The following is a 23238-nucleotide window of genomic DNA, read 5'->3' on the forward strand; positions in this document are numbered from 1 at the left end:
GCGGCGCTGCGGGCTGTTTAAAGGGACAGCGCGCCGGCCGCGCGCGCGCACTCGCCGCCAGGTGGCCGGCGGGCAGGGCGGGGACTTGGGGGGGGACCTGGACAGGGACACGGGCGCCCCTCCCCGCGGGACGGAGCTGCCACCCGCCGGGCGGCTCAACTGCCTTCAGGCTCAGTGTGATCCAGGTGCTGACAACCACCCTGGCCCTGTGCCCTCTGGGGCTCCCGGCCTGCTGAGCTGCCCGAGCTCTGAGTTCCAAACAAGCACCGAACTAAAGCCAGCCACGCGTGTGAGTGGGCCCAGAACCTCGCTGCTGCCCCTCCCAGCCTGCAGCCCCCCGGAAAGTACAGGTCAGGACAGGCCATGCCCCACACCCACCAAGGGGCCTCTCAGGAAGTGGGGCGGCCCTCAGAGTGCATGATCAAGGTCACCGCGAGGTGGGTGAAGGCACAGGGAGCCAGGTCGCTCCTGGACCCTGACCCCCAGCTGAGTCCTGTCCCTGTCCCAGGTGGGGCCTCAGCCTGAGCTCGGGCTCTGCTTCCAGAAAGTGGGTGGCTCTGACCCCACTGAGGCCCAGCGAGCCTGGTCCACCCCACCCGCCAGGCAGCCTGTTGGGAGGGAGAGGGAGACCCTGACCACAGTTCCTGCCACCCTGGCGCCTGCTCCACACAGGGGAGTCTGCAGTGGGGGAGCCCGGAGCCCAGGATTCCCGTGCACAGCACCTGAGCGTTGTTTCTGTCCGCACAGTGCCTTGGGCTGGGGTCCCACCGATCCGGAGATGGAGGCCTCCCCGCCTCAGGCAGACACGGCGGCCACAGGGAAGGAAGGAGGGGTACCCCCCTTGCACATCCGGTTGTTTTCCTTACTTTTATTTTCTAAACACTAAGGAAATTCCTCTTCTTTAATGCAAGGCTGGGGTGGAACCCAAGCCCCAGCCCAGAAATTCTTCTGTAATAAAGGGCGCTTGGAAAACTCTGGGAAGGGTTTAGAAGAGGACAGATCCCAAAGCTTCTCCCTGGGGCCCGGGGGCCGGGTGCGATGTCAGGTGCCTGTGCACATGCCGGCCGGTGTGAACGAGCTCAGCGCACACGGAACCTGCCGAAGGCTGGGCGGCTCGGGCTCTGAGCTGCACACATGGCCTCATTCAATCTCTGCAACAACCCCAGGCCCCAAGCTCTCCAATCCTGTTTTACAAATGGAGAAGAAAGAACCATGAGCTTGGGTGGCTGAGGTCAGGCTCCCTGGTGCTTCAGAGACAGGAACTGGGTGCAGCCTTCAGGGCCCCTCTTCTCCGTTCCCTGGCATCCCTGGTGCAGCTCCATGGTCCAGCACTTGCCTCTCAAGCGTGAGGCCGCAGGTTCTATCCTCAGCATTGCAAAAAACAGAAAACAGCAGTGAGCCAAAGCCTGTGGTTGTGGCGGGTGAGCCTGCTGCAGGCTGATAGCAGGGCCTGGCGCCCGCCGTGGCCTGGGCCGTTATCCAGGCATCAGCCTGGAAGGGAGGAGGCAGTCACCAGGAACCACTCGCTGCGGACAAAAGGCGGGCCGCAGAGGCGGAGTGAGGGCCCCAGACCACCATGCACCCCAACACGCCTGCTTTCCTGGGGCCCGTGCAGCCCGGTAGCATGGGACTGTGGCATAGGGCAGCGTCCCCTGCACCCAGCACTGGGAGAGACGCAGGCACAGGCAGCTTCCTCCACACACAACATGGCCACGGGAGCCCGAGCCACCCCAGAACAGCTTTCGGCCTCTCTTCGTGAGCCTGAGCCTGGGCAGTTCTGTCCTCGAGCCGGTCGGCCACCGCCTCTGACTTGCTGTCACTAGCCCCAGGCACAACCCCGAGCCTGGAGACCTTGTCTCTCTGCTCCTCTCTGCAGCGCCCACCGTGCTGGCTTCTTCGTGGATCCCAGGTGCTGATGCCCTTCTGCCCCAGGCCCTTTGCTCCCGCTGTGCTGCTGCCTGGCCCTGATGCTGGTGACCTTGGCCCAGCCCCGTCGCCTCTGTGCGGCTCTGCCCAGCATCCCTGGCTCACAGCCCCCGTTACAAAAGATGCAGCTGGGCCAACTGGCCTCCCCGCCCCTCAGTGTCCTGGCGTAGAAGCCAGGCTGTGTTGGTCTCTGCACTGCTCCTGGCTCCGCAGCAGTTCCCCAGGGGCAGAGAAACCACCTGACTGGGGGCCCCGCTCCTCAGGAAGCTGCCCTGGCCAGGGCCCCCCTGTTCCCCACCTCCAGGGGGAGGCAAGAGGGCCTCCTGACAGGACGGGAAATTGTGTTCCCCACAAAGACCCCGACCCCAACTCGAGGCTATCAGGAAAGTGGGGTCTTGCCTCTGGCTGGTCTCCAAGTGGTTGTTGATGGCCCAGTAAAAACACCCACGTGGGGCAGAGGTAGTGACTCATGCTTGTAATCCCAGTTACTGAGGAGGCCGAGGGAGGAGGATCCCAAGTTTGAAGGCAGCCTGGGCAGCATGGCAAGATGCTGTCTTACAAAGGTCCAGGCTGTACGTGGCTCAGTGTTGGAGCATGTGCCTGGCGCGAGGCCATCGGCTGCATCCCCAGAGCTGCAGGACAAAACAAAACACACCCACAACTAGTGGGAAGGATGGAGCCAGGGCTCCCACTCCTGGGAGGCTGAGGCAGAGCTGGCAGCCGAGGCCCCAGCCCACTGCACTCGGCCCCTGTCCTGTGCAGGCTTCCCCAAGCCTGACCCGGGGTAGAGCTGAGCCCGACTGACGACAGTGGCCACGGAGGATGGGCAGGGCTCCTCTGCCCTCTCTGCCGTCCGTGCAGGTGTCCTCATGAGGGCCCTGCACCCCGTGGTGTTGGGCACAGGCTCCTGACCACTCCCCACTCCGCTGGGCCCCAGGGAGGGTGAGCACCGCCTCCCTCCATGCTACCAGGGCCGTGCGCCGTCCTGCCCAGTGAGTGCTGCGTCCCATCCTGCGGGCCAGAGCCTTCTCTGCCCGAGGCCCAGGTGGAGCCTGGTGCAGGCCCCACTCTGCATAAGCAATGGGCTTGGTGCCCGCTGCAGTCCAGCCCAGTGTGAGTGGGGGCTGCCATTCCATAGCCCACGGGGTGCGGGACGCACCCAGGACACAGGTGGCCCCACAGAGACAGCAGGCGGGACACAGGGCACCCCCAAGCCAGCCCGTCTGGGTTCTGCCGCCCCCAGCCTGGCCCCCAGCCTGCTGAGGGCAGGGACCGTGGGTGAGGCCGCAGCCCCTCTCTGGCCCCATCTGACTGCTCCCCCTTGGGCCAGAACCTGCGAGTCTGTCCGCAGCTGCTGTCAGGCTGGGACTCGGCTGCACCTCTTATGGAGTGGGTGGGCGAGTGGAAAGTGGGGGACAGGTGGGGCAGCAGCGCCCACCCTGAGCCCGGGCACTGACTGAGCTGCCCAGGAGAGCCATCTGACGCTGCAGCCGGTTCTCACCACAGCTGAGGCCCCGCACCTTCCTGGGGTGAGCAGGGCCCATGGGCACAGAGGGGCCTGGGCCCCTTCCTCTGTGCCTGCCCTAGATTCAGACCCTGCCGCCAGGCTTGTGTCCTTGCCAGGGAGACAGACCCAGTAGAAACACCCAAGGCCTGTGGTGGCACAGCTGTCACCCCAGCAGTCTGGACAGCTGAGGCAGGAGGATTCCAGTTTCCAGCCTGGGCAACTCAGTGTCGGAGCAGACCCTCTCTCAGAATTTTAGAAAATAATTTTAAAAGAGGCTGAGAGTGGCAGAGCCCCCTGACCAAAGTCAGAGCAGGCTGTAATGTGGAGCAGGCATTTTCCCCCCAATTGGCCACAGTGTATTCGGAGCCGGACCAAAATCTGTGTGACTCACAGGAGCGTGTCAGAGGGCGCATGGGCTGGCCTACCCACCCCCGGCCAGTGGCTGTGACTGAGACCTCAGTCCTGCTCTGCGAAGCTGCAGGCCTCCTAGTGCAGTACTGCAGCCGGGGACCATGCAGCTCCAACCACACTCCAGCCCCAGAGCGGCTGCCCCTGAACCGCCTCAGAGCTTACCAGTTAACCAGATCTCCCTTTGGCCTGTTGTGCTCTTTCTGCGAGACTGCCTTACCTCCCTCTCACTGCCTGCTCTGTCAGCTGATATCAGCAGGTGCCACACCCATCCGCTGACCCTGTTCGATTCATGCCCATGTAAGCAATGAATACTGGCAGTCCTGGTTGCTTGGGGCCCTCGCCACACGCTCAGTGTGGCCGATCCAGGTTCCCCATTTTGCTGTGAATCTTTGTGTGTTCTTTTTGCCGTGCGTCATATCACCTTGCAGGAGATGAGACTCCAGGCTGGGGTCCCTGATGGCTGGGGATGTAGCTCAGCACCGCAGTTCAATACCCACTATAGGGGAAAATAGCCCAGCAGCGTGTGACCTGCACACCCATCACAGTGGCAGGGTGGGAAGGAGAACCTGGTAGCCATTGCCTGACGGGGACCTGGAGAAGCGGCATGACTGGGCTCAATGGTGCAGTGGCTCGAGGAGAGCAGAATCCCACTCAAGTGTGGGCCAGGGCACTGGGCGCAGGGCTGACAGGCCACTGCACACGGCGTCACTGCAGCAGGCAAAGCGGCCGAGGCAGGAACAGCGCACATACGCAATGTGGCCATCCACACGGCAGTGCCACTGGGGTGCCTGCTCCAGGGAGGCCGGCCAGGCACGGTGGCTGTGGACAGGGCCCACGAAGGGCCCAGAGCAGTCAGATCTGTGCAGGTGGGGAGCAGAAGCCAGCTCAGCGTTTCCAAGGACAGAGTGTCCATCAGGCAGGGATGAGGGCTGTGGGCTGGGGTGGGGACAGCCGAGCTGCAGGGGCATGGGCTCCGTGCCGCAGGACTCTGTGCCTGGAGGTGGCCACGTGGGTGCAAAGGGTGTCAAGTGTCAGGACCACCCGGGGCCCGTGCAGCCTGGAGCAAGGCACGGGCTCAGCTGGGGACACCTCGTGAGGACAGCAGGCGACAGGTCCTTGGTTCTCTTCCTGGGGCCCACGGGAGTGGAGGCAGCAGTGAGGGGACCCAGAGTGGGGCTGGCATCTGACCAGGGGCAGCACCAGGCTGGCCCTCCAGGGAGAAAGGGGGGGCAGGACGCTGCTCCCCAAGCCTCTAGTGTCCAGGGCCCAGCTAGATGGGCTGGGTGTGGATGACAGGGACAGTCTTGAAGCTGCCACAATGGGCTGGTGAGGTTCCCAGGGGGCCAGCGTCAGCCCCCCACAGCCCGGGCTAGTCTGAGCCTCAGCGTGTGGCCACACAGCTGACCGCCTCCTCCCGGGACCTTCTGCACCCACTGCCTGCCAGCTGCACCCCGGGGGTTCCCCACGTCAGCCCCACCTCCCTACCCTGTGCTCTCCGGTGCCCGGTGCACAGAGCTGTTGGAAACAGGGCTCCCGCCCCTCCCAGCCACAGAGCCGGAGCCCACATCTTCGCAGGCCCTGTGCCTCCGTGACACACCAGTGTTGTGCTGGAGTCCGGGCGGCACCCTGGGCACCTTGGGCGCCTGCGGGCCATCAGCTGTGGTGCTGGGCACAAGTGTCAGAGGGGAGGATTGCCAGGGCTCTGACCTGACCCTAGGGGTGCAGCTGTGAGCAGGAAACGACTGTGCTGCCCACCGGCTTCTGCCAACAGGGGAACCGTGCCCGTGTGCACCCATGAGGCCCATAGTTGTTGAGGGCACTGTGGGGCTGAAAACTTTCCTCAGGGTGTGGCAGGGTGGACGGGGGACAGCAGCTGCCCAGGGTGGCCAGGAGCGGCAGGAGGACGACAGAGACAAGACGGGCAGCCGGCCCTGACCTCTGGCTGCCCTGCTGTGCCATGGAGGGGCTGGCCCTGCCAGGCAGCTTCTCCACCCTGACTGGGGCTCCGGAGCAGACACTCCAGGCACTGTGAGCAGAGAGGCGCCCGGCAACGGGGCGGCTGGGAGGAGCCCCAGAGCCCGGGAGTGACTGGAGCCGATGGGCAAAGGGCGGTGGACAGTCTCCACCCCAGCCTCCTGCCTGGACACTGGGCCACCGTCCCGCCTGTTGCTCACGGTGTTTCATGCAAGGAGCCGGTCCTCTCCGCTCACCCCGCAAGACCGGGCTTCTCCGGGTGTGTGAGCAGGTACGCCCAGCGCAGCACAGGGGCCAGGCGGGCTCTTCTGGGTGCTTTACACACAGCTGCAGGGCGGGCGGGCATCAGGGCACTGCTGAGCCCACACACCACCGCGTTCCCGAGCCCGGGCAGAGCTTCCTTTCTGTGGTGAAGATTCACCTCCCAAGGGCCAGGGCCAGTCCACCAGTTGGTTCCTGCCCATCTGCTCAGCATGGCGGCCTGCAACCTGCACCACCCAGGTGTAAGGGGACCTGGCGGCTCAGGTGCTGGAGGCCCAAGGTTGCAGGCACGGAGCCAGGGCTCCCACTGCCCCCTCTGGCTCGCAGACCCCCAGGCAGCCAGGCCTCCCTTGGCCTCTTCTCTGCCATCCTGCAGTCAACTAAGGGGCAGGGTCCGGGTTCAGCATCGAGAGCCCCGTGGGGCCACCCCCTCTCCTGCTCCCGCCAAGTGCGAGAGCCCAGGCACAGGGCTGAGCTGCCCCAGATGCCGGCCACCCCCTGGATGTGGAGGATGCAGTGGGGCCGCTACCTGGACCCACAGAGGCCTCGGTCAGCTGGAGCTGAGTGGGCACTGCCACGGGCTCGGCCTGCACCCCGCATCTGGCATGGACAGAAGGCCCCATGGCCCTGGTCCAGGGAGGGAGACGGCACACGTTCGGCCATCTGTGCCCTCCGCACCGGGCGAGCCCAGATCCCTTTCACTGAAGAAAACTGGGTGAGTATTTTGGTTTCCTGCGGGCGGCTGCAAGACCTCCCTGGGCCCCGGAATGAGGGCAGCGCCGTTTAGTTCTCTGCCCGCCGCCCCCAGCTCAGATTGGACGCTCTCCTCTTCTCCCTCTTTTGTCCTAAATTCCCTCCACCATTCAGTGCAGCAGCGGCCGCCTCCTCCTCCTCCCAAGAAGGCCGAGGGTCGCCGGCTCCCGTGATTCACCTTGCGGAGGGACGGCGGAGCCTGGGCCCCGTGCTGTCCGGGTGGGTGAGGCGAGGGGACAGTGGTGCCCTTGGCAGAACTCACTGCCCCAGCAGCACTGCGGTGAGGGGCAGCTGGGGTTCCTGGGGGGACAGGGAAGGGTTCTGGGGCAGGGGCTGGGGCTGCTGTTCCAAACCAGCCAGGGTCCGGCTGCGCGCCAGACCCTGGGGCCAGGGGGACGGCACCCTCCGCTGCCCAGGGGACGCACCCCTGCCAACAAGGGCCCAGGGCACTGGAGGGACAGCAGCTCTGCGGCACCCTCCCCTGAGGGTTCAGCCAGTGCTGCTGGGAGGAAAGGAGGTGCAGGGCGCTGTGCACCACGGGGAGCCTCCCCAGGTCCCCACCGGGCACTGCTCCTGTCCTCTGCAGCTCTGCCTGGGCTGCAGGTGCAGCCGCTTCCTTCCCTCCCACCCCCCAAGACAGGCCAATCAGCCTGAGCGGAGGTGCTGCCCTCTTAAGGTCACCTTTTTTTTAGTTCCGGGGATTGAACTTGGGTCCTTGCGCTTGTGGGCCAGGCGGCAGAACCACGGAGCTGAATCCCCGGCCCTTAAGGTCTCCTCTTAAGGTGACCTTGCACCTTGCTTTTGGGCAGGGTACAGCCCCTCAAGTTTTCCCAACTCCCGCCCTTACTTGGAGAATGCAGAGGGGGAGCCCCGAGGCAGAGGACACGGGGCCAGGACGGGAAACAAAGCAGTGGGCAGTGTGCAGCCACACACACACACACACACACGCATGTGCGCACGCGTGCTGGTGCTGGGGTGAGGGTGAACCCAGCCACAGCACCTCCCATTCGCACCCTAGGCGGCAGCCGGTGCAGGGCCAACTCGGGACTGCAGGCATTGAGGGAGATAATGGTGTTCATTAGGACGCCTTGTGCATTAGGAAGCCAGGAAACACACAAATAATTCATGTGCCATGACGTCATGGTGCCGCTGCCAACACTGAATCACGCAATACCTGGACTTACGTCACACCGGGCTCCCTACCGGGGCCACAGTGGCAGAGAGACCCTGGGCTGCAGGAGCGTTTCTCAGGAGGGGTGTCTGCTGGGGGGCCGTCTGGAGAGCCGCTGGCCACCAGAGTGGGTGGGCCTGGGAGCCAAGGGTGCTGGGCCCCGTGGGCAGAGCCCCAGGTGACATGGGCTCCCTGCAGCACTGCCCATGGCCACCCAGCAACCAGCCTCTGCCCAGCCTGGGCCCAAGTGCTGGTCTTGTCACCGAGCCCCGAAGAGCAGTCCTTGGCACCAGACCCCAGGAGGGCAAAGGTCACCCTTCACTGGCCTCCGCTGCAAAACCTGAACCAGAACCTCTTCTGGATCCGCTGCTGGAGCCCCACCTTGGACCCCGGGCTGAGGGCCACCTGTCCCTGGTCACCAGTCATCTGTCCGAGGGGGTGAGCCCCAGTTGGAGGGGCACGGATGCCACCACACCGGCCATGCTAGGCTGAGACCATCCCCCGCCACTACCTGGCAGGTCCAGCATCTCCCAGGGCAGTGCCAGCTGCCCTGGACTTTATTGATCTGTGTATGAATATTCATACATCATTCACCAGCACCACATTAATATTCTGAGAAAGCAGAAAGAACACTGTCCTCATTTGAGGAACGAGCATCAATACTTAGCTGATGGCCAATGTCCTGCTGGGCCTCCAAGCCCGAGGCTGGGCAGCCCCAGCCCTCTGACCCCGTGCCCACTGCAGCCTCCTGCTTGCTCCCTCTACTGCACACCATGGCGCCGCCCCCTGGCCTTCTGGCTGGAGCCTGGGCTTCCCCTCTGCCTTTCCTACAGGGCCCCAGCTGCAGGGGCCCCCTCCGCTCTCCACAGCTACGGGGACACCAAGGGCCCTGCCCTGGCTCTGGAAGCGGCCTACAGAGCTGACCCTGCCTGTCCGCGGCTCCCGAGCAGGCGAAGCCACACAGCCAGGCCCTCAGGGAGGCAGGATATTGCCTGCCCCGCCCCCCAAGAGCCCACTACCCCTAGCCCTGGGCCAGCTGGTGATGACCCGGATGGGACGCAGCAGAGCCCGCCGTCAGCCCCCAACTCTGGTCAGGACGGCAGGTGGCCACAGCTGACCTGCCCAGAGACGGACACACGCACGGCCTCTGGCCGGCCTGGGCTCCTGGAGCTGCAGGCTGAGGCAGGGTTGCATCAGGGCTCCATGCTGTGCTGGGGGCCGGGCTGCTTCCCCTGCCCTGGGCCCTCTACCCGGGCTGCTCTCCTGCCCGCTGGCTCGGCTGCCACCCGCCCTCAGGCGCAGTGCGGGCCGCACACTGCGAGCAACACTACCCTGTGAGGCCCCATGCGACACCGCTGCCAGCAGCCTGGGCATGCTGCCTGGCCGGCGGGGGAGGGCACGGCTCGCTGGCTGGCGAGGCTGCTGCTCCCCCTTTTGGGAACTTCGGGAGCCGTGCCAGGCTGCTAGGGATTTCTGGAAAGTGGGTCCTGCGGTGCTCCGGCTGGGAATGCTGCTTCCGGGTGCAGTGCGGGGCCGGGGTGGGGCGGGGGTCCTCCTTGGGCAGGCTGGGCAGAGAGGACCCTTCTTGCAAACAAGACCAAAAGGGAGAGGTGCGGGCGCCTGGCCGCTGCAGCCCCAGGGTTCCCTGCCGCAAAGCGCTGAGTCAGCACTCGCAGGCGCCGCCCCTCCTCCTCCAGCAGGGCAGGGACGGCTTCCCAAGGTCGGGGAGCCGGGGCTCCGACGCCCGGACAGCCCGCAGTGGCCAGGGCCGGGCTCCGGTCGCTGCCCCGTGTCCTTCCCTGGGGCTGTCAGGCCTCCCCTCCCCTGGCCTTTTTCCCGGCCCTCTTCCGCTGTCATCACACTGCAGGGTCATGGCCCGTCAGCGCGCAGGTTCATTTCTGGTCTGGCCGCTCCACACGGGGCACAGGGCCGGTCTCCGGAGCCAGCTGTCCACTTGGTGCCGGGCAGGGCTGGCGGCCTCTCCACTGGCCCCTCACTTCCATAAATGCTGGGGCGTCCCCCTTGCCTTCACCCCCGTCCCTGCTGGTTTTCCCGTCACTTTGGGGGCCCCTCGTCCTCCGGGCCCGCGTGGTGGGCGGTGGAGGGAAGCAGGGCTCCGGTCTGCAGGGCACCCCGCCCCGCCAGGGGCAGCAGTCCGGTGGCCCCTGGCCGCACCTTCCTGCCTGGGCACCTGTCCCTCCCGCTCTACCCCGGGATGTCCCCGGCCCCTCTACTCCTCCCCAACAGCTCCCCGCCTCGGCCCTCCTGCCCCAGGAAGCCAGCAAGTGCCCAGCTCAGCTCCCACGCAGCCCCACCTTGGCTGGCCCTGCAGTCCTCCCCTCCCTTCCCGCCGTGCACTGGGCACCTGGCAGCCCCGAACCTACCCTCCCTGCCTCGCCCCCACAGCTTGGCCCTGGAAGTCACCCCGCTGCCTCCCCGGCCTCTTCCTACCTCGTGGGCGGCCTGCCTGCTGGGGTGGGGACAGCTGAGTGAGCAGCCGCCGGGTAAGGGTCCACACTGTCTCCCAAGGCCGCTCCCTGCCCACTGGCTGCACTGCACGCCTGTCCTCCGCTCCTCCCTGCCCCATGCAGGCCTCCAGAAGGCTCCACTGCCTTCTTCCCGGGCCCTCGATAGCAGATCATCGGCTCTAAATGGGCACTGGAGTGGTGTTCCCAGGCCCCGGGGAAGCGGCCTCGCCCAGCTCCCCACTGGGTGCGGCACAGCTGCTGCCGGGGTCCCTGGGCTGCCCTGACATCCAGCACCGCCCCGGAGAGCGCCCGTCTGTGGGGGAGGGTCTGGGCCCCCCAGGCAGCCCCGGTGCAGCTCCTCCAGTCATGCGGCCTCGGGAGAACAGTGCCCGTCAGCCAGGGCGAGCTTCCGGTTACACAGCCGAGTGGGGCAGCCCTGCCAGGAGTGGAGCACAGCCGGTCCCCAGGCCCGAGTTCCAGGGTGGGCCCCCCGCCACCCCAAGGCCACGTCAGGCCATCTGTTGTAGTCCAGCCCCAGGAGGCGTCTTCCTGGGACCTTGGTCACTCTGGGCCTGGCCAGACACAGCCACGTGCTCAGTATCCGCACAGAGGTGCTCAGACAGCAGTGAGCCACGGCCGTCAGGCACCACGCAGCCCGGTGGCAGAGGCCTGGGTCTACCCTACCCTCCAGCTCTGGGAACAACACAAAGCAGAGAACACTCTAGTCCCTTGGAGAGCAAGGCAGGCCCGGGGGAGCTCCCGGGAGGTGGGCGTCCCCTGGGGCATGGCCACCACCCCACAGTGGTCTACACACAGGCTGCGTAATGCTGGGCAGGGGTAGCGGGCAGCCACCCCAGGGCATGAGCAGCACCCATCAGCCTTGGCCCTGGCTGCCCAGGAGCAGAGGGTGCAGGACTTCAGACTCATCGGAAATACCTGCAGGGCCGGGGGCGAAGCCCAACCCTGCACCCCGGTCGGCAGCACACGCACACCCCAAAAGGGTGAAAGATGCTGCCACATGCAGCCTTTCACAAGCCCAGAAGCAACAGCAAGGCGGCTCTGCCAGCCAGGGTTTTCTTTTCAGTGACATTTCTGGCCACAGTGGCAAAAATCATCAGCCTCGTGTCCATCGAGGTCTCCGTCAGCAAACGAGAAAGGGGAGCCCGCCCTGCGCAGGAGCGAAGCGCCTTCCCAGGAGGACGTGAACACACAGGCACTGCCTCTGGCTCCCGGTGCGTCCCTGTTAACTGGGAGCCGCCACCGTGGTTCTCCTCCGTCTCCAAGTCCTCATCCTCCCAACACCGAGGTGCATGAAGCTGAGAGCCACCGGCCGGTTCCCAAGGGCCTCCTCCCCACAGCGGGACGGCTGCATCTAAGAAATACCCCAATTTTGTGGACAGAATTGGTTTCTATAGCCTTTTTGGTTGGTGACTGTATTGTTAGATGAATAAAGATTGTGAGCAGTAAGTAGTCACTTGATCAACATGTTAAAAAAATAGGTTTAATGCAGGAGCTTCCTCTCGTAGAGAATTCAACAGGCACTCGGGACACAGGCAGCTGGGTGTGCAGCGCGGCAAGGTCCTGTCCACATTAAGGTGACCCAGCCAGACCCCTCCCACCTCCCGACGCACCTGCCGGCACCCATGCAAGAGGGCTCCGGCAGCACCGAGTCGCCAGTCAATGAACACAAAACAAAGCTGCTCTGAGGAAAGACAGGAATTAGTGCAAAAGATTCTCTGCAGCGAGAAGTGGGGTCCTCCAGGGAGCTCCTTGCCTGCCTCTCCTGGGGGAAACTAGACAGACGCTCTGGGCAGAGCCCTCCCACTGGGGGGTCATGCTTGAAGCTGGCTGGAAACTGAGGGGCAGTTTATAGCCAGTAGGCTTTGCTGTCCCACCTGGTTGGCAATTTTCTAGGTTTCTCTTCAGTGGATGAATCTGTCCTCAGATTCCCTGCCTCTGGTCTGCTTCGCCAGACAGGGTCAAAGGGCCCAAGACACATGCCCAGGCATGGAGATGACAATCTGAGGTGAACCAAGGGCTGGCCAACCACTCTCTCCGACTGGCCCAGGGTCCCCACTCTGATGTTATGAGTCAGAGCCCCCTCACCAGTAGGCTGTGCTGGCCGCCACAGCACCATGATCCCACCCCTCATGGGGCTGCTGCAGGGGGTCCCTACCCAGGATGCTCTCGCAGTGGAGAGGCCAGCAGCCCTCCCATATGCCCGCTGCACATGGCACCCGGAAGGCACCTTTGGAGTTGGCCCGGGATTCCCAGGGTGGGCCTGTCTGAACCCCTGACATCCCTCAAGACAAGCAGGTCTAACCCTGGATGCTGTCTCAGAGATCCCGGAACTGCCCAGGAGTTAGAAAGAGGCACTCCCTGGAAGCCCACGTTTGCAGCTACTTAAGCACAGGCTCAACTCCTTGAGACCTGCCCCAGGTGAGGGAGACAGAGCTGCTGGTGTGGGGCTGGCCCTGCAGCAAACTGCAGCGGCTCTGAGACCCAGCCTGGGATTCAGGACCCACACAACCTCTGTCTGTCTGTGTCTGGGCCAGAACCCACGTGGCAGTGTGGTGTCACTAGTGGAGGCTGACTGTCCCTGAGGCTGCGGCTGAGATCAGGGGCGCACAGAAAAGGGGTCTGCAGGGAAGAGAACCCTTCACCTCTGTTCCTGTACTGCCTCCCTGTCCTCGGGTCTCAGAGCACAGGCTGGACAGAGGTGCCACCCTGTATGGCAACTGAACAAGCAAGGTGGACAGGAGGCTCAGGGTGCAGTGCACCGTGAGGCACGCAGAGGGAGGGTCAGCGGGGAGTGGTCAGAGGGAGGGATGGACACAGACTGTAGTCTCAGCCCTCTTTGCTCCTGAATGGGAATGTGTACTGCAGGCCTGCCTGCTGGATGGGGCAGACGCCCAGCCCCCCACAGAACTGCGCCGGACACTTCAAGTGAGCCTGGCACCGGCCTGCAGCACCCTCACATGTCCACGAAGACCATGAAGCACCAGCCCAGGCCCCCAACCAGCAGCATAGTCACATGGATGCCATAGATGAGCAGCTCGTTCATGAGGCGGAAGTCCACACGCCGGCGGCCCAGCAGCAGCAGCAGCACAGACAGCTTTAGCTGGAAGCGCAGTAGCACGCGCAGGCCCAGGTACTGCAGGCAGAAGAGCACGGCCAGTGTGCCCCAGAGTCCCGCAGTGAACAGGCTGCAGCTGAAGTACAGCAGGAAGCGGATGAAACCATACAGCCAGCGCGTCTTCACGTACACATCGAAGTTGTTGTACTTGGTACGCACCAGGTGGGAGGCACGCACGGGCCCACAGGCGGCATGCAGGCAGGTGGTGTGCGGGCCATGGAAGGAGCGCACCCGCCGCGGGATGGGTATCACTGGCATTGGACCCTGCGGCGGCAGCGGCGGCAGTGCTAGCTCACAGTGGCTGTGCAGCGTCCAGGCGACAGTCAGCATAGGTGTCATGGGTGCCTAGGCCTGGGAGATCGCAGCTGGGGCTTGGGGCAGGTGGCAGCCTGCAGGGAGGGTAAGGAGAGGACCAGGTCAGTCCCAGGGCACCAAGAGGTGAGCCTCCCCGTGAAATCAGGCAGGGCCGGGAGGTACAAACCAGGCCTTGCGCTTTAGAGGATCCTTAGGGGGACCCACAAAGTGAAAACCCCAGGTGCCTGCTCTACCCACGGTGCTGCGGGGGAAGGCAGCTGGGACAGGGGTCCTAGTCACCAGGGAAGACGTCCTGGGGGAGTCAACGCCCAAACCAACTAGGACGGGAGAAGTGGGGGGCATCAGCAGCCCTCCTTTGTTTTGACTTTGCCCATTACTGTCCTGGATGCCTTATCCAGGACAACAAGCGTTTGATGGGCGTCCCACAGAGAACCAGGACTGAGACGAGGGACGGGTGCTTTTGCGGTCACCTGCGGAGCCTGACTCCTGGTGCTGCTGTTCCCGAGGCATGATCTTGGACGGTTCCCTGGCCCCTTCCCCAACCGCTCCTGCTCTGCACTCCCGGGTCTGCCTGAATGGGGGACACCTGCTGGGGTGCCCTCGCAGAGAAAGGCGCTCGGTGTTCAGTGTTTGCCACGGGACAGCAGCAGCCCTCCAGACTCAAGCCACAGAGAGACAGCACGCAGCATCTGCTTTCACCCGGCGAGTGCCATTTACAGGGGCCCAAGCGAGGTGTGTACGGAAACTGAAGGGAACGTTCAGGATGAATAAGATTGGAGAAGGAAGTCGCTAACAGGACGGGGGGCGTGGCCAAGCGCTCCGGCCTTCACGGGGACTTCGGTCCAGCTCCCCCTCCCGGCCGAGGTCTGAGAAAAAGGCCGTGCGAGGAGGTGGTGGCGTGGACCGAGCCCGCAGCCCGTGCCGCGGAGTGGGACCTGATGCCCTCACCGGGGCGCGACGTGGACCCCGGCAGCTGGGGTCGCCCGTAGGGTGCTGCTCCAGCAAGGGGACAGATATCCACATGCCCGCTCCGGCGCGCGACAGGGCCCCAGGCCACCGGTTCCTGTCCCCACGTCCCGGCCCGCAGCCCCGAGCGCCCGCAGCGCCACTTCCGGGTGCCGCGCGGCGCGTTGCCCTGGAGACCGCCCCGGGCCCGCGCCGCCTCCGCCCGCCACGCCGCCGCTCACCTGCTGCCCTCTCCGCAGCGGCATCGGGGTCCGGGCCTGCGGGAGCCCCTGTCCCCCAGGATTCCGAGAGCGGGGGCGGCCGCATGCTGCTCAGGGCTCGGGGCGACGGCGCACCCCTCAGGCACCCCTGGCTGGGGCCTGCCTGAAGAGAAGAGTGCGCCCAGGGCCGGCTGCCGGAGGCGTTTGGCCCAGTGTGGGAGCCGTAGTGCCGACCCTCAGCGGCCACCGTAGGCCCAGATTCACACTCCCCGCCCCCCGCCCGCGCTCCACCGCGGAGCCTACCCGCGCCTCTCGGGCCCGCGCGGAGCGTCCCGAAACACTATGCTGCAGTGGGACGCGTGCGCGCGCCTGGAGCGTCCGGTGACGTCACCGCCCACGGGCCTCGCCGGCTACCGGGTTTAGCTGTGCCGGCGCAGTAGGGGGCATGCGCGACCTGGGGCGGGCCGCCCTTCTGCGCATGCGTCACCGCAAAAAAACAAAAACAAAAAAAACAACAACAAAAAAAAATCCCTGCGTCAACAGTGCGCATGCGAGTCCGTGCGTGAGACGAGAGTTTGCTCCGCCTCAGACTGCGGGAACTTGGTCCTCGCCGGCCCCGTCCCTGTTGTCTGCTCCCCGGGTCCTCCTCCTGCTCGGCGAATCCGCGCTTGGACGCCCAAGCGGCGACGAGCGTCCTTCCGGCTGCGATCCCAGTCGGTGTCCTGCGGGCCTTCAGGTCCGGCCTGCCCGGGCCCCTCTCGTGGGCAGCAGGGCCGAGGAGCAGCGCTCAGCCGGGCGTCACTCGCCGGGGCGGGGGCTGTGCGAAGCGGGAGCCACCTGGCTGCCACTGGGGCGCGGCTCGCGGCCCACGGCCCGGGGCCGTCCGCGTCCCATCGAGCTCCACACAGAGGAGCAGCCCCTGCCCCGAAACAGCACAGACACGCGGGGAGAGGAGGCCTCCGGTGCCCACTCCCCGTGACAAGGACGGGATGGGGGCAAGACAGGAGCCGTGGCGGGTGCTGCGCCAGACTGGGCGTCCCGGCCCGAGGGTGCTGGACCGTGTGGCCAGAGGTCTGCGGGCGCTGGGTCTCACGTCCCAGGAGAGCAGCAGCCGCAGCATCCGGGGCTGCAGCTGCATCCAGACCCTGGGGTGTCAGGCAGCCACGCTGGAGGCAGGTTTTGTGGGGCCTGCAGTGTCTACGCTTTGAGAAGCCTGCCTTAAAAAATAGAACACAGAATTGCGAGTAGAAAGTCAGGTACGGATCCTGGCCGGGGCCAAGCCTGTGGCGGCCCTGAGGCTTCTGCTGCTTTAGGTAGGGCAGACCCACCGTTAAGAAGTGAGGGAAGGGGCCCCTCCCAAATCCTGCAGGTCACAAGACCACAGATGGGATGACCCACCGTGGCTTCAGAGGTGTTCTTAAATTCCTGGGTGAAATCCTGGGGCAGGTGAATGTCGGGAGAACTTGTGTGTTAGGGTTAGAGGCTCGTTTTCACTCTTGTACACTTTAGTCTCTGACAACGACAACAACAACAAAAGACCTGTTTTTGGAAAAAGAAACGTAAAAGAGGCGTATGTCAGCCACAGCAGCCAGTATTCCGAACCCTTAGGAAATGACTACTCAGAGGTGCCTTCGAGGTGTAGCTGGCTTTTGTGTTTTCAGTCTGTTGAAAGATCCTACCTCTTGACTGTTACCTAGAATATATAAAGAATTCAAAAAAATCAGACCTCCCAGATTTAAAGATCCAGTCCAAAAATAGGCATCTGAAATGAAAAGACACTTCTCAGATAAAGAAGTAGAAACAGCAAATAAATATATGAAAAAATGTTCAACATCATGGGCATTTGTGAAATGCAAATTAAAACAACGCTGAGATTCCATCTCCTGAAAGAATGGTGCTATCAAGAAGTCAACTGATAGGAGATGTGGGGAAAAAAAACACTGTTGGTGGAAGTGTGGACTGGTGCAATCACTGGAAATCAGTGTGGAGATTTCTCAAAAAACTAAAACTAGAGGTTCCGTTTGACCCAGGTATTCCTCTTCTTGGTATCTTCCCAAAAGAATTAAAAGCATCATACCGCAGCAATATATGCACCCCCATGTTTATAGCAGCACAGTTTGTAATAGCTAAATCTTGGAAACAGCACAAATGCTCATCAACCGACAAATGGATAAAGATGTGGGGTTTTATATACAATGGAGTACTACTCTGTCATAAAGAAGGATGAGCTTCAGACATAGCTAAATGGATAGACCTTGAGACCATACTCTTGAGATAAATCAGACACACATGCTTAAATACCGCATTGTTTCTCTGGTGTGAGAAACCGAAAGTGCAAATAAGGACTAAAATGTATATATTGGGAAATGGGAAGCAAATGTTCAAATGGGAATGGGAACAAGGGAGGGGGGAGGGAGAAAGGGGAAGGACCAAGGAAAAAGTGAAAATAGAAGGAAAAATGGAAACAAAGCTGTACATGGGAGGGGGTGTGGGGGATGGGAAAAAGGTGTGTGGTAACATGTACAGGTGCAAATTCCCTCTGATGAGTGTTAGCATTATAGATGCCTAAAATGTACCAATAAATGTTTTGCTATTAAAAAAATGTTTGAGCGCCTCATTGTTTCTCTGATGGGAGAAACTGAAAGTGGAAATCAGAACTAAAATTTGGGAGATTGGGTCAGTAGTGTCCAAATTGTGGGTTTCTTCCTGTTCCGGGCAGGTAGGAGAGGTCATCCCTATGACCGGGACTGAAGGAATGTTTAAGACTTTGCCTATGGGAAAGACATCCTTGGAGGGCTGGAGATTTAGCTCAGTGGTACCCGCGCCTCCCTCTCAGGCACAAGGCCCTGAGTTCAATCCCTGGTACCGCAAAAAACAAAACAAAATAAAAGACATCTTTGGAATTGCATTTCCTAAGTCACAGGCAAGAATCCACATAGATGACTAGATGAGGGCTGCGTTTAAGAACAGCACCTTTGAAATATTAGTGGTCCCAGTGTCTGGTTATCTACCCAAAGGCCTGCATCTTATCTTTTTTTTGACATCCACTTAATCTGGCAGTCTGAACCCTTTTCCCCAACTGAACTCTGACTTTCACCCTCTGAGAAAATATCCCACAGGACTGGGCTCTCCTTAACTGTGTATCTTCCTTCTGATCTATGGAAATTCCTGTGGGGGCTATCCTATGTAAGATACAGTAAAAAATTATTGTACATAGTTTCTATTAAATGTTAGAGAAAACAAAACATAAAGAAGATAGAGAAACAAGAAGTAGGGAGAAGTTCTAATCATTCCAGAAATTATATATTCCATGGTTTCAAAAATATTTCAATACAGGGTTGGGGATTTAGCTCAATGGTTTTGCTGCCTGCTGCGCAAGTTCAAGGACCCAAGTTCTATCCCTGGTACCAAAAAAAAAAAAAAATACAGGGCAGGGGATTTAGCTCAGTGGCACTGTGCCTGCCTCACAAGTGCAAGGTCCTGGGTTTGATCCCTGGTACTGCAAAAAAAAAAAAAAATCAATATATATGCTAACCTGTTTCATTTATACCTCTAGGTCCTCTTAGTTCACTGAAAAGAAAGTTTTATGCTATTATCTGTTTCTTTTTTGCAAGAGTCTTTTTTTGTCTAAGATTTGTACTCTAATATTTCAGCCATTCTTTTTTTTTTTTTTTTTTAGGTACTGGGGATCGAACTCGGGTCCTTGCGCTTGCGCAGCAGGCGGCAAAACCACTGAGCTTAATCCCTGGCCCCGTTCTTTTAAGATTATGTACACAGTGTATCAACTAATTATTTTGTAATTAATTTGTTATGAAATTTTGCTTTATTTTTTCATGGAATTTTAAAAAACATTTTCTTTATTAATATCTACTTGTACTACATTGAAATAAAAGTTTAAAAATGAAACTAAAAAATTTTAAAAGATCCTACCTCTTTAATTTATTGGGGATGAGAAGTTTCTGCCTCCTTGGCCCAGCCACTGGTTCTTTGGCCCTGGCCTATAGTTTTGTTTTGTTTTTAAGGCAGGCAGTGGAACTGCTGAGCTAAGTTTTGTTTTGTTTTTAAGAGCCTTAGGCAATCTTAGTGTTGGTATACCAGGAAGGACAACTGATTATGTCACCTGGCTAAAGTAGTACAATGAGCAGCAGCAGTAGCATCAAATACAGCCTAGAAAATGCCCAACTGTGGTAAACTATTAATTTGCCACCTTTAACTGTATGAACTAGATTTGAGGTTATGTAACAAAGTCTAAACTGCACCAGAAAATTGTATGCAATAAATAAGCCCTTATTATGGTGATTTTACCCTCAGGGAAGATTTCAGAAGGGCTGGGGGGAAAGATAGAAGAGGAAGAGATTAGAAGCCAGGCCAGAGGGACGAATAAAGAACAGACGAATGAACGAAGAGCGAAGACTGTACAAACTTTGAGAAACTGGTGAAGATGGGAGAGAAAGAGAAAGGAAGAAACAAAACCAAGAATAGAACAAAAAGAGAAATCATGTTCAAACAATCAAGAAAAGACAAATCAAGAACAAGAACCAGAAAAGAAAAATGAAAGAAGAGAGAGAAAAAAAGAAAAGCAGTCCAGTCCAGGAGTGGCTTTGCTGTCCCTGGTAGACACCGTGGGTAGACAGAGTCCGGAGCTGAACTGACTAATCCCAGCAAGCCAGCCGTAGCACACAGTGGGGCAGTGGATAATCCCAGCCTGTCTCACCTTTACTTCCGCTGAAGTTCAGGCTGGTTTCTGGCTGTGAGGCTGGAACCGGAGTTTTTGAGCTTGCAACAGTCCATGTGTGTCCTGCCAGCTCGAACTCTGCTCCCTGCTGACTTGAACCCAGCTCCCGGACCCCTGCTGGTTTGAACGCCGCACCCCTACGCACTGGGAGCCACTAGATCTAGTCGGCCTCTAGGTGTTCTGCGTTCCAAGCTCAGTTGGCCCCTGTCTAAGATGACTACCAGCCAGCCCCCCTCTCCTGGGTGTTGTCTGAACCCACATAGCTCACCAGCCGCTGCAGTCCACTGCGTCCACTGCTCCGTCCAATGGTGCAGTTCTCTGTGGAGGCCTCTGAGGTCGCCAGAAGTCGCTGTGCGTCTGTAGGTCCAACCTGCTGTTCCCACGTTGTGGGTCCAGGCTCTGGGAGAAAGGGCTGCTTGCTGTCTCCTTCTTCTTCATTAAAGTCTCTCTCTTCACTCTCCCCGTGGACTTCAGTTCTCTCCTCAGACCCTTCCTGGGTCCAGGACCCACTTCCCTCCCTCCCGGCCTCACACACTGTATTCCCGCATCAGGACGCCAGATCTCGGAGAGGCGCCTACTCTGCTGCCCACCACGTGGCCATCTTCCCGGAAGTCCTCTAACCACAGCAGCCTGAAACGTGCCAGACTCAGAGTTGCTCGAGGAAGACTGGCCCTGCCTCCGTCCTCCAGCCTGAGACCTGGGCCCACAGAGCTCCTCCCGCAGGTCCCTCTCCGCCCTGTCACCTTGTTTTTCTGGTTGGCCCCAGATTGTGTGGCCAGGTGCCTCCCCCACCAGTGTCTGTTACCCCCATGCCCATGCGGACCCCACCAGTGAGTGTAGTTGCCACCTGCTCTCTGCCCCTGCCCCTCACTCACAGGGCCAAATATCTCCTCACGCTGACAGAGGCCTGGCGCCACCTGCTGGGACAGCCGTGCGGTGCCGCAGGCTGGGGAGGAGAGGCTGTGGCTGTCCTGGAGCAGAATTCTGTGACGGAGACCCAGGGCCACCAAGCCAGCAGCACCTGTGGCCCGGCCAGTCCAGGAGCCCATGCAGTGGGCTGCCTCTGCCCTGGGCAGCTCTATGCCACCCGCCGGATTGTCCACGGCCGGAGGTGGGGCGCAAGGGCTGACTTCCAGAGTTGAGTCGTTGCTTTTTCTCCTGTGCTCTGCCACCCAGCCACACCCGGGCCCATGGTCGTTTTTGAGCTGACTTATCCTGGGGACCCCGGGTGTGACTTCAGGCTCAGTGACAGCCCTCCCACCCCGTCTCTGTCTGTGGCCGTCAGCCAAGGGGCCTGTGACAGGGCAGTGGGTGGGGCAGGGCCTGGGGGAGCCCAGCTTCTGTGTGTTCCTCCTATAGGTCACTCAGTCACTCACGCCTGCCAGTGGAGAGAGAGTCCCCTCCCCTCCCCCTGCTCTGCTCACCTTGCTGGCTGCTGGAGCCACTGAATGAGCCCTGAGTGACCACACTGTGCTGTCTCCCAGGGCAGTGCCCGCCTCGGCCTCCTGCATGCTGCCCCTTGGTGCCCAGAGCCATGCGGTGGATGAGAAGCTACATGGGCAGCCACATGGAGGCTCCCATGGACACTTGGCAAGGGAGTGAAGAAGCCTTGAGGTGGAGAAGGTACACACATGTTGGGGTGCCACCAGACAGGAAGGGGCGGAGAGCCTCGTGTGGGAGCCCGAGGACATGCTGCTACTTGTGCCACTGTGCCTGGGCTCTGTCTCAGTTTCAGTGGAAGAAGAAGCCATTTCTAATCTCCACTCCTGACTCCATTGCAGGACAAAGCCACGCACCGCTGGCAGCTGCTGTGTGTGCCACTTCCATCCCCTGCAAGCACCACTAGTGGGTCAGGTACTCTGTGGCCCTTGGTGACAAAATGCCAGCCCTCAGGGATGGCAGTGTGGCCTGCTGCGAGATCCTGGTATCTCCCATGCCCACCCTGTGCCCTCCTGTGTGTCCCAGGCCAGGCCCCAGAGGCCACTGCGGACATCACCAGTGGCGTCATGGGGGGCAGCCGAGAGTCGGTGCCCAGACCCAGCTCAGCCTGACCACTGGCTCCTGCTGTCCTGGCCATAGGCAGACTCAGCCCAAGGGCTGTTTCTCCTGTCCAAGGCAGGGTCAGGGCACACAGGCCCGGGGGCCCGCAGAACTCACTCTGCTGGTACAGGAAAAGCCACTGGTGGGGTCGGGCCAGCTGCCCAGGTGGCCTGCCACGGCCCCCTCCCCAGGATGCCCTTCACACACTGCCACGGTCACCCTGTGTGGCAGAGGGACAGAGGGACCTGTGGGACTAGGTCCTAAAACACCTGCGGCTTCTGATGCCGCCATCTTGGATCTCTGTCACAGATGTCCCTACGATGGCCACCATGTTGGGAGGACATGCAAGGCCCCCCAAGGAGGAGCAGAGTCCCCTCCAGCACCCACGAGACCAGCTAGCTGGGAATCGGGGTCCCCGGACCCATCCAGGTCTTCACAGGGTCACAGCTCAGGACACACCCAGGCCAGATGCCCAGCGTGGCTGCAGCTCAGCTCCTGACTCCTTACAGGCTGAATTGTGTCCCCCAAGCTCACCTGTCAAGCCTCCGACCCCCAGGACCTCAGCGAGTGACTGGGTTTGGAGACAAAGCCTTTGGATTTTAATGTAAAATGGGGTCACTGGGATGGGCCAAGATCCAGCACGGCTGGACTTTAGGACACGTTGGGCACAGAGGGACAAGCATGTGAGGACACAGGGAGCGGGCAGTGTCCCCATCCAAGCAGAGGCCTGGGCAGAGCTAGAGCTGCACGCCCGCATCAGCCTGCGCCCACCGACCTGGAAGGAAGTGAACACACCCACCTGTGGCACCTGTGCCCACCACAGGAGAGGAGCTGAGCGCGTGGTCACGTATGTGGTGGGCAGTCCTGGGGCCCGGTGCGCAGCGGCACCAGAGAAGCAGTACCACAGTCCGAGCTGCTCCTGCTGCCGCGGGGCTCGGCAGGGCGGTAACTGGCTCCAGCTGAGGCCTGAGCAGGGCCTTCTGGGCCTCACCCACCTGAGCACAAGCCAGGCCGGCTTCCCGAGAGTCCTCAATGACGAGGCGCCAGCAGGCCCCACCGCTGTGCCTGCCCCTCTCTACCCTGCTCCCATCTTCCCTGGCATGTGGCGTGTGGCTCCCCCTGCTGGTCCCGCCTGGTCCTGGGTGTCCGGGTGAAGGCCCTGGGACAGAAGTCTCTGCTTCCAGCCACCCAGGGAAGCTACTTGGTTGGGGTCAAAGCGCCTGCCTTCTGCTGGGTGCTGCCCAGGGAGCCCCAGGGCTTTGGCGCCTCTGGCTCAGCCTGCTCTGGCTTGGGGCTGCCTGGGCCGACTCAGCCTGCAGGAGAGGGCTGCCCGTCCTCCCCAGGCTGGGAGGGTGCTTGTGACAGTCACCGGGGA

At 61.2% G+C, this 23238-nt stretch overlaps 3 protein-coding genes across 6 annotated transcripts in view; 1 reads left to right on the plus strand and 2 right to left on the minus strand.

The window, feature by feature from the left end:
- The window catches only part of Nacc2 (NACC family member 2), a 67658-nt gene extending 52434 nt beyond the window's left edge, over window positions 1-15224 (minus strand). The window contains exon 1 of the mRNA XM_021261681.2: window positions 15110-15224. The gene's annotated coding sequence lies outside the window, so the exon portion shown is untranslated. The remainder of the gene's footprint in view (window positions 1-15109) is intronic.
- On the plus strand, window positions 75-11825 carry LOC101722544 (uncharacterized). Of its 3 annotated transcripts, XR_015439795.1 has the most exons (4): window positions 83-6089; window positions 6621-6794; window positions 6947-7051; window positions 8202-11825. XR_015439795.1 is itself a non-coding variant. In XM_087182942.1 (3 exons), the coding sequence occupies exons 1-3, from the start codon at window positions 6292-6294 to the stop codon at window positions 8493-8495; spliced, it is 963 nt and encodes a 320-aa protein (XP_087039068.1). In that variant the 5' UTR covers window positions 88-6291; the 3' UTR covers window positions 8496-11825. The 3 variants fall into 3 exon arrangements, 1 of the variants encoding a protein (XP_087039068.1); XR_015439794.1 differs by having other exon boundaries at window positions 75-6794; XM_087182942.1 differs by having other exon boundaries at window positions 88-6794; window positions 6947-7112.
- Tmem250 (transmembrane protein 250) lies at window positions 11951-15246 on the minus strand. 2 transcript variants are annotated; one of them, XM_004848887.4, is made up of 2 exons: window positions 15110-15246; window positions 11951-13996 (listed from the first exon to the last, which is right to left on the minus strand). In XM_004848887.4, the coding sequence occupies exon 2, from the start codon at window positions 13944-13946 to the stop codon at window positions 13446-13448; it is 501 nt and encodes a 166-aa protein (XP_004848944.1). In that variant the 5' UTR covers window positions 13947-13996; window positions 15110-15246; the 3' UTR covers window positions 11951-13445. The 2 variants fall into 2 exon arrangements, with proteins under 2 accessions (XP_004848944.1, XP_004848945.1); XM_004848888.3 differs by lacking the exon at window positions 15110-15246 and adding an exon at window positions 14393-15024.
- Between the last annotated feature and the right edge of the window lie 7992 nt (window positions 15247-23238).

The sequence above is a fragment of the Heterocephalus glaber genome, unplaced genomic scaffold, assembly GCF_053883595.1.
Source record: "Heterocephalus glaber isolate CG9 unplaced genomic scaffold, H.glaber_assembly_v1.0 deba00001479, whole genome shotgun sequence".
Classification (NCBI taxonomy): Eukaryota; Metazoa; Chordata; class Mammalia; order Rodentia; family Bathyergidae; genus Heterocephalus; species Heterocephalus glaber.